This window comes from Nuphar pumila, chromosome 11 (assembly GCF_984573655.1).
Source record: "Nuphar pumila chromosome 11, dmNupPumi1.hap1.1, whole genome shotgun sequence".
Taxonomy (NCBI): domain Eukaryota; kingdom Viridiplantae; phylum Streptophyta; class Magnoliopsida; order Nymphaeales; family Nymphaeaceae; genus Nuphar; species Nuphar pumila.
Genome location: NC_143259.1, coordinates 2115002 through 2131463, shown reverse-complemented (window position 1 = coordinate 2131463; position 16462 = coordinate 2115002). Strand labels below are relative to the sequence as shown.

Below are 16462 nucleotides of genomic sequence, written 5' to 3'. Positions count from 1 at the left end.
TAGATGATCCTGCTCTAGCAATTTTGGCCTAGTGAGCCATAACCATTGACCTTCTGACAGTAGTTGGCCCTCGTATTCACAAGAACATCTCTGTAACAAATGCCTAGTATCCTTATGATGAAACTATTTTACATCACAGTTGCCAAAACAGGTTGGTTTAGCCACAAATAAGTATGGGCCTGAAACCTATCATAAATCACTGTACAATTTGACCATACGATATGCAGCATCAACATAATGGAAAATGTTTGTCTGACTACAAAGAATAGGTTAAAAAATTTGCTGGAATTTTGCATTGCCGCCTGTAAAATGGTAGTGTATTTTTTCCATAAGTCAACTACCCTTTGACACCCGAAGGGGTTTGGTGCAGTGGAGGGGGCCTTGGCCACTAGACAGGTGGTCAGTGAATGTCAAACCCCTTGCATTAATGAGGGCAGGGGATAAACCCTTGCTCAGCCAAAGCCGGGTGACTCCTTGGGGGCAAGGGATGCACCACAGGTTTACACCATCAGGAAAGCGACCATAAGTACAACAGGCTTAGCCAGCACAACTAGGTCACTGATCCCGAGGGTGGTTTCCCTGTCCTTCATGGAAAAAAAAAACTACCCTTTGACCATACAAACATGGTTGAACCACAATGTTTTGTGCCTTGATCTTGAGATATCTTTCAGAGCCAGTGTATCACTACACTTGTGATTAAAGCTGAAAATTTGAAGGAAAAAAAAAAACCTGCTCCCTTTTCGCTTTCTGAAGATCAGCCTTGAATGCTCTCAGCCTCTCTGCACGTGCTTGTGCCTCAGCCAATGGACTCACTTTTGTTGGTTTTGCCTTCCTCACAGCATCAGCTTTCCTTTTCTCCATAGCATCCCGTGTAACTTTTGACTTCTTGTCCTCGTCGACCACTTTTTTCTCTTGTTTAACAATTAATTTGTTCTTATCCCTTGTGTTTCTGGGCAAGGTAATACCATTTGCACTGAAGGACATATCTGCTTGCATCTGTATTTCATAGTCTACAGCCAGACCATAAGAGCTCTCCGTTCCACGCTCTGGCATCATGCTCAACTCATCCGGTTCATAGCCAAGAACCTTTGCTGTTTTAATCTTACTTGAATCATCCATCTCTTTTAGATCTGATGAGAAAACCGAGTCCATTGCAATGGCAGTTCTACCATCTCTGTCAACTTGATTGCGTGAACCCGACCTCACAGGAACAATGAAAGACTCATCTGTAGGTTCACACACTGCGCTTTTATCAGCAAAACCAGGACGCCCAATTTCATTTCCAGCAAGAGGATCGGACCTAGAACCAATAGCACTTGCTTGGTTTTGATGTCCGTACATCAAAAAATCATCACTAGTCATCCTTCTTACTCCCCTGTACCTTCCTTCTGATTCAGAAAATTGGATATTTTGGTGATCCCTTAACTCCCTTCCAGCATTATAAGGCAAAGCTGTGACTGATTCATCATTTGATCCCTTCTTACTGACTACAGACACATTACTACTGATAACATCATGTTCAGTCATCCTCTGATTAGCACCAGTGCCCAAATTTCGATCTGGCAGGATAGAATCTGCACCAGTTGCAGTCTCCCGCCTACTCACGTGAATGTCATTATGAAGAGGAAACATGTCTCTGTCAGCAATGTCTTTATCTTTGCTCAACAAGAAATTCTGAAATGCCTGCCAATTTCCATTATCAACATCTGTACTTTTAGATGCATCTGCAGCTTGTAGATGATTCACTTCTTCACTGGATGACCTCACAAAACCTTTATGCTTCCTTTTCTGAAAATTTATCGGTACTTCAACTTCCTCCTCTGTTTCAGAACCTGAACCTGAATGAGATTCGCCATCTCCAGCATTGTGTCTGTTTGAAGTAATATAATTGATGTTTCGAATGACTAACATCCCTGAACGTTTTTTCCCTACTCGACCACCCATTCTTCGTGACTCGTGATTATATAACTCCTCTTTGTCCATTTCCAACTGAACATTTTGATCACCAGAATCATGTGATCTTGTAATGGATTCAGAATCAACATCTCCATCTTTACCATCCATGGAATGCCTTTTGTGCATAATCCTTTCACCTGGGCTGAAGCTAGTATTATCCGCTTGAGGATAAGGATGCGGGAAAAACTGACCACCTCCAGGATAGTTGGGATAATAAGGCATTCCTGGCATAGGGTAAGCAGGAAACATTGGAGCACCTTGGGGAGGGTGAAGTGGCCATTGCATGTACATGGGGTGCTGAAACTGGCCTTGAAAATAATTATTTTGTCCTAAAGGCACCTGATGATCAACGGGAGACCTTTTATCTGCGTGCAACCAAATAAAATCAACCCATTTTAAGAAGCTACAGAACTGCTCCGAAAAGATAAAATAGCTACAAGGCCATGAAACTCAACAGTCAACAAGGGGTCAAGGAGGCATGGAAAAAAGAAAAAGATGCATCCTGAACGTTCTGATGGAATAAACCACCAGTTTTCAGAAAACAAAAGAAAAAGCAACAATCATAAATGAAAATTTTCTATTGGAAAAACAAATAAGGTCACTTAAGATGGTTTGTGCAAAATGCTAGACTACAGATAATATTCTGATTTAAAGCCTCCACTCAAGATCATGGACAAGAAAAGGAAAATGGTTACACTTTTTAGCACAAGTTTTCAAATGAGTATCTGTTCTTTATCAGAAACCAGAAACACCCTGATCAAAGACAGTTCTGTATCACTCTAGGTCTGTTTGCAGTCACCAAAAATTTAATTCCATCAGGCAAAATGGATTTTTAAGCAAGCTTATGTTTTTCTTTTCTTTTTCTCCTCTCCTTAGAAATTGCATAGGAGCTAGGGACATGAGCTTCAGTAGTATAGCAACAGGGCATTTCGTCTAGGACAGTTTTACTGACATGGATTTGTTAAAAAAAAATCTTTTTAAAAGAAATCAACAAGATTTCAGAAATAGATTTTGTCATGTGGTTTGTACAAGGTGAATCACCAATAGAATCTTCTATCTTTTAACTTTACAGGATAATCATTTGTATCTCCAAAAGCTTCCTGACATTACAATGGATTGAATTTGCAAAGTCTATAAATATCACATCACTCTGAGGAAAACCTTTAAAAAGTAAAAGAAAAAAAGAAAAAGTGGTCTTTGTATCTGATGTCTAACCTCTACTAGGATCTGGCATATGCTCAGTATTACTATCTGAACTAGTTTCTGTCTGAGTTTTAGTACTATTTTCCATGCACATATCACCATATGCAACAGGCCATGGAACCCGTAAATCTGTTTGGCCTGACATTCCTCCTGCAGCTTCCATTTCCATTCCTTCAAGCCACTGGATAGTTTCATGCTTTCTCTTCCATAATTCCACAAATTTTAAGCAAGCCTCCCTGTTGTATAGTGGATAAAAAAAGGACAAACAACTTTTACCTTTTGTCAGAATAATAAGAGAAAAGATGATTTCCAGAAATTTCACATAAGCTACCAATCTGGTAGAGAAATTGTTAACTTCAGTATACAAAAGTGCAACACCTTTACCTTAGGCGTGAAGCCCCAAAGCAATCAGCAAATGATATTAGATCATCCATGCGGTCCATATCAAAACCAGCAGCAACAGCTCGTGCAAATGCCATACCTTGTTCTTTCTGCAACACTGTTTTGCGTGTCTCCAAAACCCTCAAAAGCTTAACTCTGATGCAATGTGGTACAAGATAAATCTTAGGGTCACACACACACACACACACACACACACACACACACACACACACACACACACACACACACACACACACTTTTGCCAGACCTCTTAAACAAAATATACCTACGGGATGTAATCACATGGAGAAATGAAGCGTGCTAATACTAAATTGACAGTTTTACAATGGTACAGTTTGCTTAAATACGTAGAACATATTTAATTGATTAAATAAACACATATTCCAAGTCTAACATCGTAATATTGACCGCTCAGATATGGTAAGAAGAGAAGGAAAATGTAAATGTTAACCATGGTTTTTCCACCACAAATGAGAAATCATCATCATAAAGCTCTGGCTGAATACAGATCAGTCAGCAGACACTGATAAAAGAAGGGATAGAGAAAAATCGTGGTCAAGAAGATCAGCATTACTTTGAGTTCTCCTCCTGCGTAGCAGATCCATCTGATTCAGTTTGTTGTGTGCCAGGCTGACAAAGCATGAACAAGCATCAATATCTACTTGAAACCCTTGAAGAATGTTGACATAACATGATAATCAATTGCCCTGTCAATACCTTATAAAGGACAATTGCCTTTTCTGCCTCGGCATCAGGAACATACCTAATACCTGCACATAATTTACATAACCATACTCAAATGTGTAATAGTTCATTAACACTATCAAAGATCGTTTAATCCAGAAGACTACAAATGGAGTGACTTGTGACCAGGACCAGTGGACAAGGAAAAAGAGAAGCAGAGAAATTGGATGTCGCAACCCAAGGTCCATAAGATATTAGGACTATACAAGTGAAGATCAGACAAAGGACTACAGATGGTTGAGGCATGTTATGATGATACTATTTCAGTGCCTTCAAGATATCGACCAGCCCCGCTAGCATGGTGTGAAATTGTCTCCGATGACACCTCTAAGTTTCAGTTGAGTCATCTTGACTTGGACAAGTCAATCACTGCTAAGCCAACTTAGTTATATTTCTACCTGAGGGAACCAAGACATATGACCTTTGGTTAGTTTATTGAGTCAATCACAGTTTTTAGAATTGTTTCTAGACTATGCACGGTCCATCATTTTATCATTATAATCACCATCATAATCAGGTTTGTCCTATAGACATGGATGGCTTTACAAGTTTTAACTCTGAATATTTTCGTATTTAAACCCCAAACCCATGTATCATCATAGTCTTTCATGGTTTTCCCCTTCCGGCCTTTATCATCTTTGAATAGTTCCTTGAACCTGAATCATGTAAACCTTTTACACTGGTGCAACTTTAGGTACGCACATTACATTGCCAAGACCATCTCAAAACACACCCCATCTGACCAGACTTAGGAAAAAGAAAAGAATAACGAGAAAGTCTCAACTACAATAATGTGTGCAGAGAGAGAGAGAGAGAGAGAGAGAGATTTCGAATTACCATCATTGCTTTCTGGGGTTTTTGTCTGATGATCTTCAACCTGCCCCATGAAATCAAATTAAGCAAAGAAACTCAACAACAAGGTATATATGCTGCAAATGAGCCATCTACCAGAAGAACCACTTACAGTGCTCAACCCTAAATTTGTGTTGCTTTGAATGGCAATTGCTTCATCAATCTGTATTATCTCAGATTCTATTGTATTAACCCGCTCCAATACTTCCGGAGTGCTCACAAATCGAACAAACCTACATAATTGAGAAAACAGAGTTCAATTACCAAGCATGAACCCTAGCATAACAATGCAACTTATAAGGACTCAAAGTTCTCTGCGCAAATCGCACAAATCGCAGAGCATCAAAAGACCTTTCAACTGTGCCCTTTGTGAACCAACAGGCAGTGTTCTTGCTTTCAGGGCCAGGCTCTAGCACTATCGAATATCCGCCTTTTGCAATTTGATCTTGGGCTGTCTTCAAATGAGAAAGAAAAGGGTCCAACAGCCCAGTAGCTACTTTCTCCTTTTCTCCATTAGCAAAGATTACCAAATCACACCTGTCGATAAAGAAATCATCCAAGGAAAGCTATCATTCTCCAAGCAGAAAAAAATTATCAACCAAGCTTAGTCTTATAAGAAATATGTTTATTAATGCAAAAAAATAATTTCCTATTAAAAAAACATTTTTTCATAGCACTTCCTAAACATCGATCATCCTTAATAAACTTTGTTCAAAACATATAACAATGTCTAGAACATGAAACTTGCATCTTCATTTACAGTATGGTGAGGAAACAACGAGTTCAAACAGACATTATCTGTCACAAGAAAAAATAAAATACTGTTTACTGAATGAGAGACTAATTAGAAGAAACATCTTTGTGGATTGAACACGATCCATGGAATTATTTGATAAGCTGGCTCATATTTCAAACTTATCAAACAAAGAAAAACAACTTTGGAAATAAGAAAATAAAGGGGCAGGAAGATGAACTTCAAAATGTTAGCCCGGAAAAAAAAGGACGATGAGTCAAATTCTAAACAAAACCACTATTGGAACACATACACGCCCGTTTTTTCCTGAGTTCTAAACGTTCATAGTTCCATCAGAGAAGCATCTTACTAAATGCATGAAAAACTTAAAATTTATTACAAGAAACTCATTGGTTGCCGATTCCATGTGAATAAGCTAGTAACAACTTCTCTGGTAGATCGCATATAAAGCAAACACCCTCGAAACAATTGTGATGAATATGGAGGAAATGAACAGTCCTTAACGCAATGAATTCACACAATCATTCATACAAATTTGAACTTCCCTATAATCGGACCACAGGTTTCAAACTTCACAGATCCTTCTCAAACAACATTCGTTTTAACAAGTGCCACTGTTATGAAAAAGGACAACCGGATCTTTTTTTGCATAATATGATGCTAAAAACATCAAACCTAGAAATGATAACGAAAATTCTTAGAATATTCATGCACGGAATGCAGTCCTTACTACTCAGGAAAAAAAACTCTAAAAGCAAACACACACACAAAAAACCCCGCGAAAGTCAACATCGTCAATGACAACATGAGCATTTTCCCAGCGAAAAAACTCACTTAAACACGGAACAAATGCAAAGGATAGACGTAGAAATAAAAAATCTAAGAAATTCATTCACTTAAACAAGGAAAACATCAAAAAATGCATAATATTAAAAAGATCACCAAGATCCAATCAAAAAAAGAAATTCCACATAAAACGGAGAAAAAACAAACATAAATCAATGAAAACGACAGATTCACCAAAATATGAGCAAAAAAACAACTCAAACAAAACGCCATTGCTGAAAGCGAACCGGAGAACATCTACACATAAAATCGTTAACTGAACTCATTCTTATCACACGAAAACCAGAAAAAAAGAGAAAAGAGAAAAATCACGCTACATATAGTTACCTTGTTCTCGTGGGCGTGAGCTGAAACGTCGCCGAATCTAACCTCGTTTCTGGCTTCATCGCAATCGTAAAAACCGAAAACACGACGTAAAAACAAGCGATTTATTCACACTCACCAGAAACAGAAGAAAATGGATCTAACGCGAGAGAGAGAGAGGAATTGTTCTTAAATATTTCCAATAATGAAGAAAAATATCTGAAGAGGTGGCGTCGAGAGGAAGAAGGAGATGGAGGACGAGAGGAACTAAATGAAGATGGCAGAATTCTCTTTTTCTTCTTCTTCTTCCCAAGGAAGAAAACGACGTGAGCTCCCAGAGATCCCTCTCACACGAAATCAGGAAGCCATCCGCTTTAATGGCGAAGAAATTCAATGAAAAAAAACAATAAATGATAAATAAATTAAAATTTATCAGAGATTTATGCAGCGCGTTTCACGTCCGGCTTTGAGTTCCGGCGGCCTCACATCGGAACTCTTTCTCTCTCTCTCTGAGCTGCAAGAAGCCTTTAGGTGAGGAATTTTTTTATATATTTTTAGTAAAGCTTTGATTGATTGATTTATATTTATTTGGTAATTTTCAAATGACCGCCAGAATTTTGTCTTAATCAATATATCTACCAAATTTTTTCTCATTCTTCAAATACACGGCTCCCCAACTTTTAACCTAAGAAAATATGTCAATAACCTTATGAAGTTATGAAGACTCGCATTAAGTTTATAATGTCAAAATGACCAACTTATACAAAAATAATCAAATAATATTAAGCTCTAAAGACTCCCCGCACTTGGCTAATTGGGTTGGCTTAAAAGCAAGTTTAGGTTGAAAAACATCACGAGTTCAATACCTAGAGTATATGTTTTTTCTTTATACTTATGCAGAGAAACCGCATAAGTATCCAAACAAATAAAATAAAATAAAATTTTACCATCAACCTTTTAATTCTTTGCCTTGGCTGTTTATAAAATCAATTGAGAAATAAATTTAAATAAAACCTCATCTTTCTCAGGTAATTGTTATGCTTGACATGGACATTTTTTTTATGTCTAAAAAATTAATTTACATTGAGCATTAAAAAAGTTGCAAATATATATATATAAGAATAATCGACATATAAAAACCTTGTCCTGCATTGGTAATACTTTGGTCCCCGGGAGCAGTGCTTAATGTTTTAAAGATAAAAAAAATATATCCAATATCGAACATAAAGGAAATTTTGTAAACATATTTATAATTTTAACTCCATAATCATCGTTAACCCAAGATTTTATTCAGGGGTCTCTGAGCGTTGAAAGGGTTATTTGCTTTAAGGTGCCAAAAGTATGGGTTCTTTTGAAAAAATGTGCAAAATTATTGGGCATAGTAGTTATTGTAAGAACTTTGGTGGGTATCTGAAAATTGCTCTTATTTTTATTATAGGCATGCATTCTACCTGCATGTGGAACCAGTTAATTTATTACTTTTCTCCTTTATTTTGGTGTGTATAATTAATATTTTAAATATAAAATAACCAAAATACCCCTGAAGTTGAAGAAAACAACAAAAAGCGGCTGGTATCCCAGTGGAACGTTCCACTAAACTTTCTTTACTTTCAGTAAACGCGATTAGGCAAGAACTATTATTAATTTATTATTGGTGATACAATCACTAAAATCTTAGATTTTTTCTTTTAATGGACTTTAATGGTCTGGATTTCTGCACAATTTATGAACTTGTCCTTCATTACACGATTGATTTGGATTGTGAGCATGATTGGATCATAGCCGCACATCCAAGACCACGACTCTAGATCTTATTTTCCTCAGCATGGGGAAATCTACTAGAAAAAGAATTTAAATAAAATATTTATATATTTACAGCAAAAGATATAAGCTAAATAATAAAACATGCCGGAGTGAAAAATTAAAGATATAAAAATCACTAGGTATTCAAATTAACGTTTTGAATTTCTCACAATGTTACTGAAATTTTCATATCATCCACATTTATAATAACATAACAAATTGGTATACCTTAATATTCATTTTCACTTTTTCGGCTGTCATCAAATTGTTACATTTTCAGCAGAGCAGACTTTTGTTATTTGTACTCTAATAACATGTGAGGAGTCTGGTATATACTTCTTCAACATTGAGATATAGAAAACATTGTGGATGTAAAAAAATTAAAGCAAAAATGGTACCCTGTATGCTGACTCACTAAATCCGTTTGATGATCTCAAAAGGTTCAAGTTACCAAGGACTAAGTTTCACTCTTTTTTTTTTCAAATCTTAATACATTCTTCGTAAGCGATGTCCGAACAAACACGTGATCGACCACTGTAAAACTAAACTCCCTATGCTATCGATTTTGTGCAGCAACTAACTGCTTATGAATCATTTTTTTCAAATCTTAATACATTCTTCGTAAGCGATGTCCTAACAAACACGTGATCGACCACCGTAAAACTAAACTCCCTACGCTATCGATTTTGTGCAGCAACTAACTGCTTATGAATCATCTTTATCTAACCTGAATAGTTTCTGTACTGTTCTAACTCCAACATCATCCTAACACAATGGGGATGGGGATCTGTATGGTCTATCCTCATCATGTGAAAATCTATTAAAAAAAGAAATTAAATAAAATATTTATATATTTACAACAAAAGTTATAAGCAAAATAATAAAACAGGAACAAAAAATGGAAAATATAATAATCATTAGGTATTCAAATTAACGTTTTGAATTTCTCACAAAGTTATTGAGATTTTCATATCATAACATATGTGCACATTTTCCCTTTTTTGGCTGTTAAAAGTATTAGCATAAAATTGTTAAATTTTCAACATATTGCCATTATTTTTGCAATATGTAGAGAAGGGATTCGAATCTCAGCCTTCAGCTTGGCACGGGACCCCGCTTACCATATGGGATACCACCCTGGTGCAGGCCCAACAATAAGGGAAGGAGTTTATATTCATGTACTAACTCTATGGTTTTTTGTTGGGGCACATAACCGTTCCGATTCGGATTGGATGTGGCCAATGCCATATTTGATCGACTACTTGGATGCAAGCTAAACAGATTTGAATTTGGATTCAGATAGATGGTGAAAAGTGCATAACAGATCAGTTTTTTTTTTACATGTAAGCAGATTTGGATATCCATCAAATATGAATATTTGTTGAATTCAGTCACAAAAAATCAAAACCATATCTAAATCCAATTATAATAGAACATGATTTTGGCTAACCGAATGCAATTATCCGATCCATTGACATCCCTTCTTACACGACTTAAGCCAATGGGACTTAAGAGTTGAGTTTGCAAGCCATTCACTCGAGGGAGTAAAGGCACAATTATTGAAATCCCCTGTATTGATGCCTTGTGTTGGCATACTCATAAGGTTTTTTGTCCAAGGAAATTTTTTGAAGTTGTTTGATATGAAAGTTAGAATGTAATTTTGAAAATTGTCTATAAGAACTTTACCTGGAGAAAAGAAATCAAACTAGTGAAAGTCATGTAAATGAACAGCTTTATCCAAGGAGATTTTATTTCATGCTTGTTTATAGAAAAAATGAGCAGGCCCCACATTTTGTTGGCAACTTTTACTGTCTTGACATTTTCCTCCAACTAATAAAATGGCACCTTAAATGTTTTCCTATACACTTTTTTCTCTTTAGACAAATTTTCCATGAGAAATTTGTGAGATATAGTAAATATTGGTCATTTTATTTAAAAAATAATATTTTTTTAATAATTTTGTGCAACATTTGACAGGCTTTAGTAAGTTATTTTTTAGCAATTTTATTCATTTTCATAACATTGTTCATACAACCAAACGAATCTTAGATCATACCAAACAAATGCTCACTAAGCTAATTATAGAATCTATCAAACAGTTTGAAGAGCATTCTATGTCCAAACACTTGCTCTTATTGAAACGACATGTACTGTCCTTTAAGGTGAATAGTTGAAAGTAAACAATAAGAACTGCCGTGGGGGTTGTGCTCGCATGGCCAGCGGGATGGTTATGAGGATGTGCTGAGATGAAGGCATAAGATCAAACCCTGCTGGTGCACCGGTGTATCCATAGCTTTTAAAGGTGGGCCACATAAGGCAGGGTGATTGTGGGGCCCCATCCAGTTTTTTTTCTCGCTTCGGTGAGGGTTCCTTGTCATAAAAAAAAGAAAGTAATCAATAAGACAAGTGCCACTTGGACTTAGGGATGGCAGTGGGGCGGGGCGGGGCGGGGGACAAGGTTTCCACCCCCGCCCCGCCTCAAAATTTTATCCTCCACCCCCGCCCCGCCTCCGCGGCGGGGATGGATTTTATCCTCCACCCCCGCCTTCATCCCCGTTTCATGTCCTCCACCCCCGCCCCGTCCCCGTCCCCGTCCCCGCCCCGTCCCCGTCCCCGTCCCCGCCCCGTCCCCGTCCCCGCCCCGCCCCCGCCCCGTCCCCGTCCCGACCCCGCCCCCGTCCCCGACCCCGCGGGATGAGCGTGCTCGTCACCGGCGCCGCTGGCTTTGTCGGCACCCACGTCTCGCTCGCCCTCCGGAAGCGCGGTGACGGTGTCGTCGGCCTCGACAACTTCAATGACTACTACGACCCCTCGCTCAAGAAGGCCCGCCGTCGAATCCTCGGCGACCACGGCGTCTTCGTCATCGCCGGCGACATCAACGACGCCCGGCTCCTGGCCAAGCTCTTCGACCTCGTCGCCTTCACCCACGTGATGCACCTCGCCGCCCAGGCCGGAGTCCGGTACGCTATCGAGAACCCGGCGTCCTACGTGCACAGTAACGTCGCCCGGCTCCAGGGTTAGGAAATTAGGGAAGGGAGTTAGGGTTAGTAAACAGTTCATCTGAGTTGGGGGCGGGGATGGGGCGGGGCCGGGACGGGGATGGGCCGGGGGCGGGGCGGGGATGGGCCGGGGCGGGGCCGGGGCGGGGCCGGAGCGGGGCCGGGACGGGGATGGGCCGGGGGCGGGGCGGGGATGGGCCGGGGCGGGGATGGGGCGGGGCGGGGCGGGGCGGGGGAACGTGCCAGTCCATCCCCGCCTCCACCCCCGGACGGGGATGGATTTTAACCTTCATCCCCGCCTCCATCCCCGTTTCATACCCTTCATCCCCGGTCCAAACGGGGCGAGGCGGGGCGGGGCCCCGCTTTCCCCCGGTCCACTGCCATCCCTACTTGGACTCACCCAACCCTATCCAGTAAAGTGGTACAAGATGGGATATTGCATTATATTACAAACAACATCCCACCTTACCAGCCTACCAAAAAAAAATGCAAAAGCCTGCTTTTTCTAGATAAGTTGATGCTCTTTGTGTGTCCGATTGTGAGTGATACGGCTTTTCAAATATCCAAATAAGTGTATGGTAGGGTTTTAGTGCACAGTCATCAATGTTGTCGATATTTGGAAAGTATTGTAAATTTATCGCAATATCTTTGAAGTTCAATATTATACCCAAAAAAGTGTGATATTTTCGTAATATTACATTTTTGAAAAACATTACTTTGAACATGATGCATAAACAATAAAAAAAATTTATAACAATTTTATTACTAATATTATATATACAAACAACATGCATATACACAATTTTTTTTGTTTACTTTTATATATACAATCATTTCCCATAATTTTTCTAAACAAAAATAGCTTTTCACATTGTCATTGTGCAAGATTTTTCTCTGCTAACATTTTATTTGAGAATGAAAATTTTTGCCTTCTTGTGAGGATCGTATTTTTTTTGTTTTTATCATATTTACATCTAAGATCAGATACTTACCTGCCTACCGTACTTACGATTTGAACCTAGACTGCTTGCCTAGCGTCCTAGGTACCATTCCCACTACACCAAACACCTTTGGGGCTTGTGGGGATTGGTTTTTCTCAACAATAATCATATATTTTCCATTAATATTCATCAAAAACTTCTTTTTATATTTACATAGAAAAACTACCCACAAGATTCTAGAACTATCTGCCCTGACTTTGTCTGTCCTGCCTTGGGTCGATGTCCTGACAGTGTAAAACTCAGTGGGCTTACCCCTTGCCTCCAAGGAGTCAGCACGCTTCAGCTTGCACAAGGGTGACACTCATGGGATTTGAATCTAGACCACCTCGGCAGTGGCCTAGGTATCAACTCACTATGCCAAATCCCATCCCACTACGCCAAACCCTTTTGGTGCCTGTGGGGATTGTATATTCCCAACAGAAATCATATTTTTCCATGAATGTGCATTGCAAACTTGTTGGAAAGTGGAAACTAAATATAATTTGTGGTTCAATTATAAAAGAAAAGGGATTTTATAAAACGTCCAATTTTTGGCATATTCGACATAGGCCTAATGATGCTCCAGTTAGAAGGATGGAGAAATGGGAAAATATATTAGTTAAAAGAGGTCCGGGTAGGCCTAGGAAGACATGGATGGAGGTGATAGGAAAGGATATGAATGCTTTGAACCTCACCGAGGACATGGCATTGGATAGAAATGAATGGAGGAGAAGGATTCATGTGGAAGACCCAAAATGATTTTCTTTGTTGGTTCATATCGCCGACCCCAATTGTTTTGGGATGAAGGCGTAGTTGTTGTTGTTGTCCAATTATTGGCATATGGGAATAATGTTGATGGGTTTCCAATTTTTGGCATATCTCGAGGCCCATTGTCGAAATCATCCACAATTTTTTCTTCCTGTGCCTAATATTCAAGAAAATATAAAAGGTAAAAAGGGGCTGTAACATTTGAGTCATTTTTTTTCTTTTTTATTATACTTTATGGTCACGGAAATATTTTTATATTGTCACACTTCCTTTTGGATTATTTGCACTCATTTTTATTGATAGGCAAGCTGGGCAAGGCAGACCCCTACCAGTTATACATACATACCATTAGGTTTTGAACCTGCAACGTCCCAACACAAGGTTACCTGCACTAGCTGCTCGCACCAGACAAGCAGAGCCCCACGCATATGTGGGTGTTGTTTTGTGAAACTTGTTATTGAATTGATTATTCAAATCCACGAGCCATTGTTTCCCGACATTCATCAAAAAAATTGAAGCTTCTCACTCCAGCTACATTGCATTTTGGGGTGTCAACGGGACGGGTTTGGTTCGAACCCAGGTGGAACCAGACTTGGACTCGATTTTTGGGTATAATATCGGGTCTGAACCCGAGTCTGCTCGGGTCTACTATAAGAAAAACCATACCCGGACCCGATAAGAACTACATGAACCTGTCCCGGACCATACACAGTAAAACCATAATTTTTTTTATATATCATTTTTACATTAAAAATTTACGAGTCTTAATCAGAAATCGGGTCGGGTTCGGGTCTGGTATAAATTTTCACAAACTATACTGGGTTCATGTATTAATCAGACCTTTGGTTCTGGACCTGGGTATTAATCGGGTCTTATTATTTATCACCATACCCGGACCCTATAGGGTTTGGTTGGGGTCAGGTCTAATTGCATGTTATGATTCTTTTAACTTTTAAAGTTTAACTTGATTGCCCAAGTATATTTACTAATTTCAAACCATGGCCTCCCCATACTCCAACCTACAACTGTTAAGGGTTCCAATATCCAACCCATTAGGAAATGGGTCTGCTTAAATCCACTTAGATAACATACAACCAAGTTCGGATTTAGGTTTGATCAGTCATGCAAGGTCAATAGGGAACACGATCCATACCCGACAATGAACTTCAAATACTGTCTAATTTATTCATTTTTTCTTAATGTATAAAAATACCCAAACATACACCAGATCAGGATGCCCAGTGAAAGCAGGCCAAGGAAGAAGGTGCTGACCTCTTTGTCTCAGGTTGGACTCCCATTGGGTGTGTGATGCCTTTATCTAGTGGGTTCTGTACCGATGACCCCATCCGGAGTTTACCTTGCAGGAGGCTGCCCCATTAAGTGATCTTGTTCTCAGCTAGAGTTTCTTCATTAACAAAGAAAAAGAAAACCTCAGACATCAGGTAAGTATTTTTGTGCCCAATTCCAAAAGTTTGGGTTCAAGTCGGCTCGGATACCGATTACATATAGGAAAACGAATATATATATATAATAGCTTGGGAATGAAAACCTACACACTAAAACAATTTTCCGGTGTTTTTTAGAAATTCTAACCTTAAAGATGTGTTCAACATTATTGATTTAATAGAAATTGACACTTGGATCATGTATTTTGAATAAAAAAAAAGTATTTGAAGCCTTGAAAAATTATAAAAATGGTAGGTCGTATATTTTTTTTACAGAATGTTGGGCTGCCAAGAGACATCATATTCAAAAAATGAGTGTAGCTGAAATGCGTATGCTGAGATGGATGTGTGAAAATACAATAAAAGATAAGATTCGGAACGAGGAGATACGTAAGAAGGTAGGCGTTGCACCCATTGAAAATAAGATGAGAGAGAATCGTTTACGGTGGTTTGGACATATTCGACGAAGGCCTAATGATGCTCCAGTTAGAAAGATGGAGAAATGGGAAAATATATTAGTTAAAAGAGGTCGGGGTAGGCCTAGGAAGACATGGATGGAGGTGATAGGAAATGATATGAATGCTTTGAATCTCACCGAGGACATGGCAATGGATAGAAATGAATGGAGGAGAAGGATTCATGTGGAAGACCCAAAATGATTTTCTTTGTTGGTTCATATCGCCGATTCCAATTGTTTTGGGATGAAGGCGTAGTTGTTGTTGTTGTTGTTGTGGTAGGTAGTATATTTTTAAAACCTTAATAAAAACATATCCATGCATCAAAATCAAATTGCACAAAGAACTGTAAGGTTAGAATTTCAAAATAACACCTGAAATCGATGAAATGTTTTTTAGTGGGTAGGTTTTCATGAGCTTGTTCAAATAAAAAACAAATCAATTTGTTTGGACGGATTGTTTTTTTTTTATACAAATAGCTTGTACAACGGTCAAGCTGAGATCCAGTTGAGAGTGAGTTGAGTCTACGCCGAAGGGGCAAGGATCTGGCATCAGTACAGTAAGGGACATTTCTGGCATTGTCAATAATAACATGTCTGTCCCCGTCATTCGATACTCCATGTCGATGATCATCCGAGTTGGCATGGTGGGTGGGCCCATGTCGGTGCCAAAAGGTTGACAATTTCAGTCGGCAGATGCGCCGTGTCAGCTTCGAGAATAAGATTCGAATGATTCATATTGCCACATGGCAACGTATTTAAACGTTGGGACCCACGGAAGTGATAAGAGCAGCTACAGTGTTAACGACTAGACATCTAGGTTGGTTATTATACTTACAACCAGAAACATAGGTTGGTTGATAACTTGGTATTTCATAAAAGGGTGTACATTTACATTGTTGCCACCAATAATCTAGGTTGTTTCCTTCCTCAAAAAAAAAAAAAAAAATCTA

At 38.9% G+C, this 16462-nt stretch overlaps 1 protein-coding gene across 2 annotated transcripts in view; it reads right to left on the bottom strand.

Annotated features, from left to right (window-relative positions):
* The window catches only part of LOC149821598 (COP1-interacting protein 7-like), a 32812-nt gene extending 25234 nt beyond the window's left edge, over window positions 1–7578 (bottom strand). For both annotated transcript variants that reach the window (XM_089981308.1, XM_089981307.1), the window contains exons 1-9: window positions 7085–7578; window positions 5509–5694; window positions 5270–5390; window positions 5143–5182; window positions 4279–4331; window positions 4136–4191; window positions 3544–3696; window positions 3172–3395; window positions 730–2321 (exon numbers count right to left, since the gene is read on the bottom strand). In XM_089981308.1, coding sequence (XP_089837434.1) covers window positions 730–2321; window positions 3172–3395; window positions 3544–3696; window positions 4136–4191; window positions 4279–4331; window positions 5143–5182; window positions 5270–5390; window positions 5509–5694; window positions 7085–7143 — 2484 coding nt within the window. In that variant the 5' untranslated portion in view covers window positions 7144–7578. The remainder of the gene's footprint in view (window positions 1–729; window positions 2322–3171; window positions 3396–3543; window positions 3697–4135; window positions 4192–4278; window positions 4332–5142; window positions 5183–5269; window positions 5391–5508; window positions 5695–7084) is intronic.
* Between the last annotated feature and the right edge of the window lie 8884 nt (window positions 7579–16462).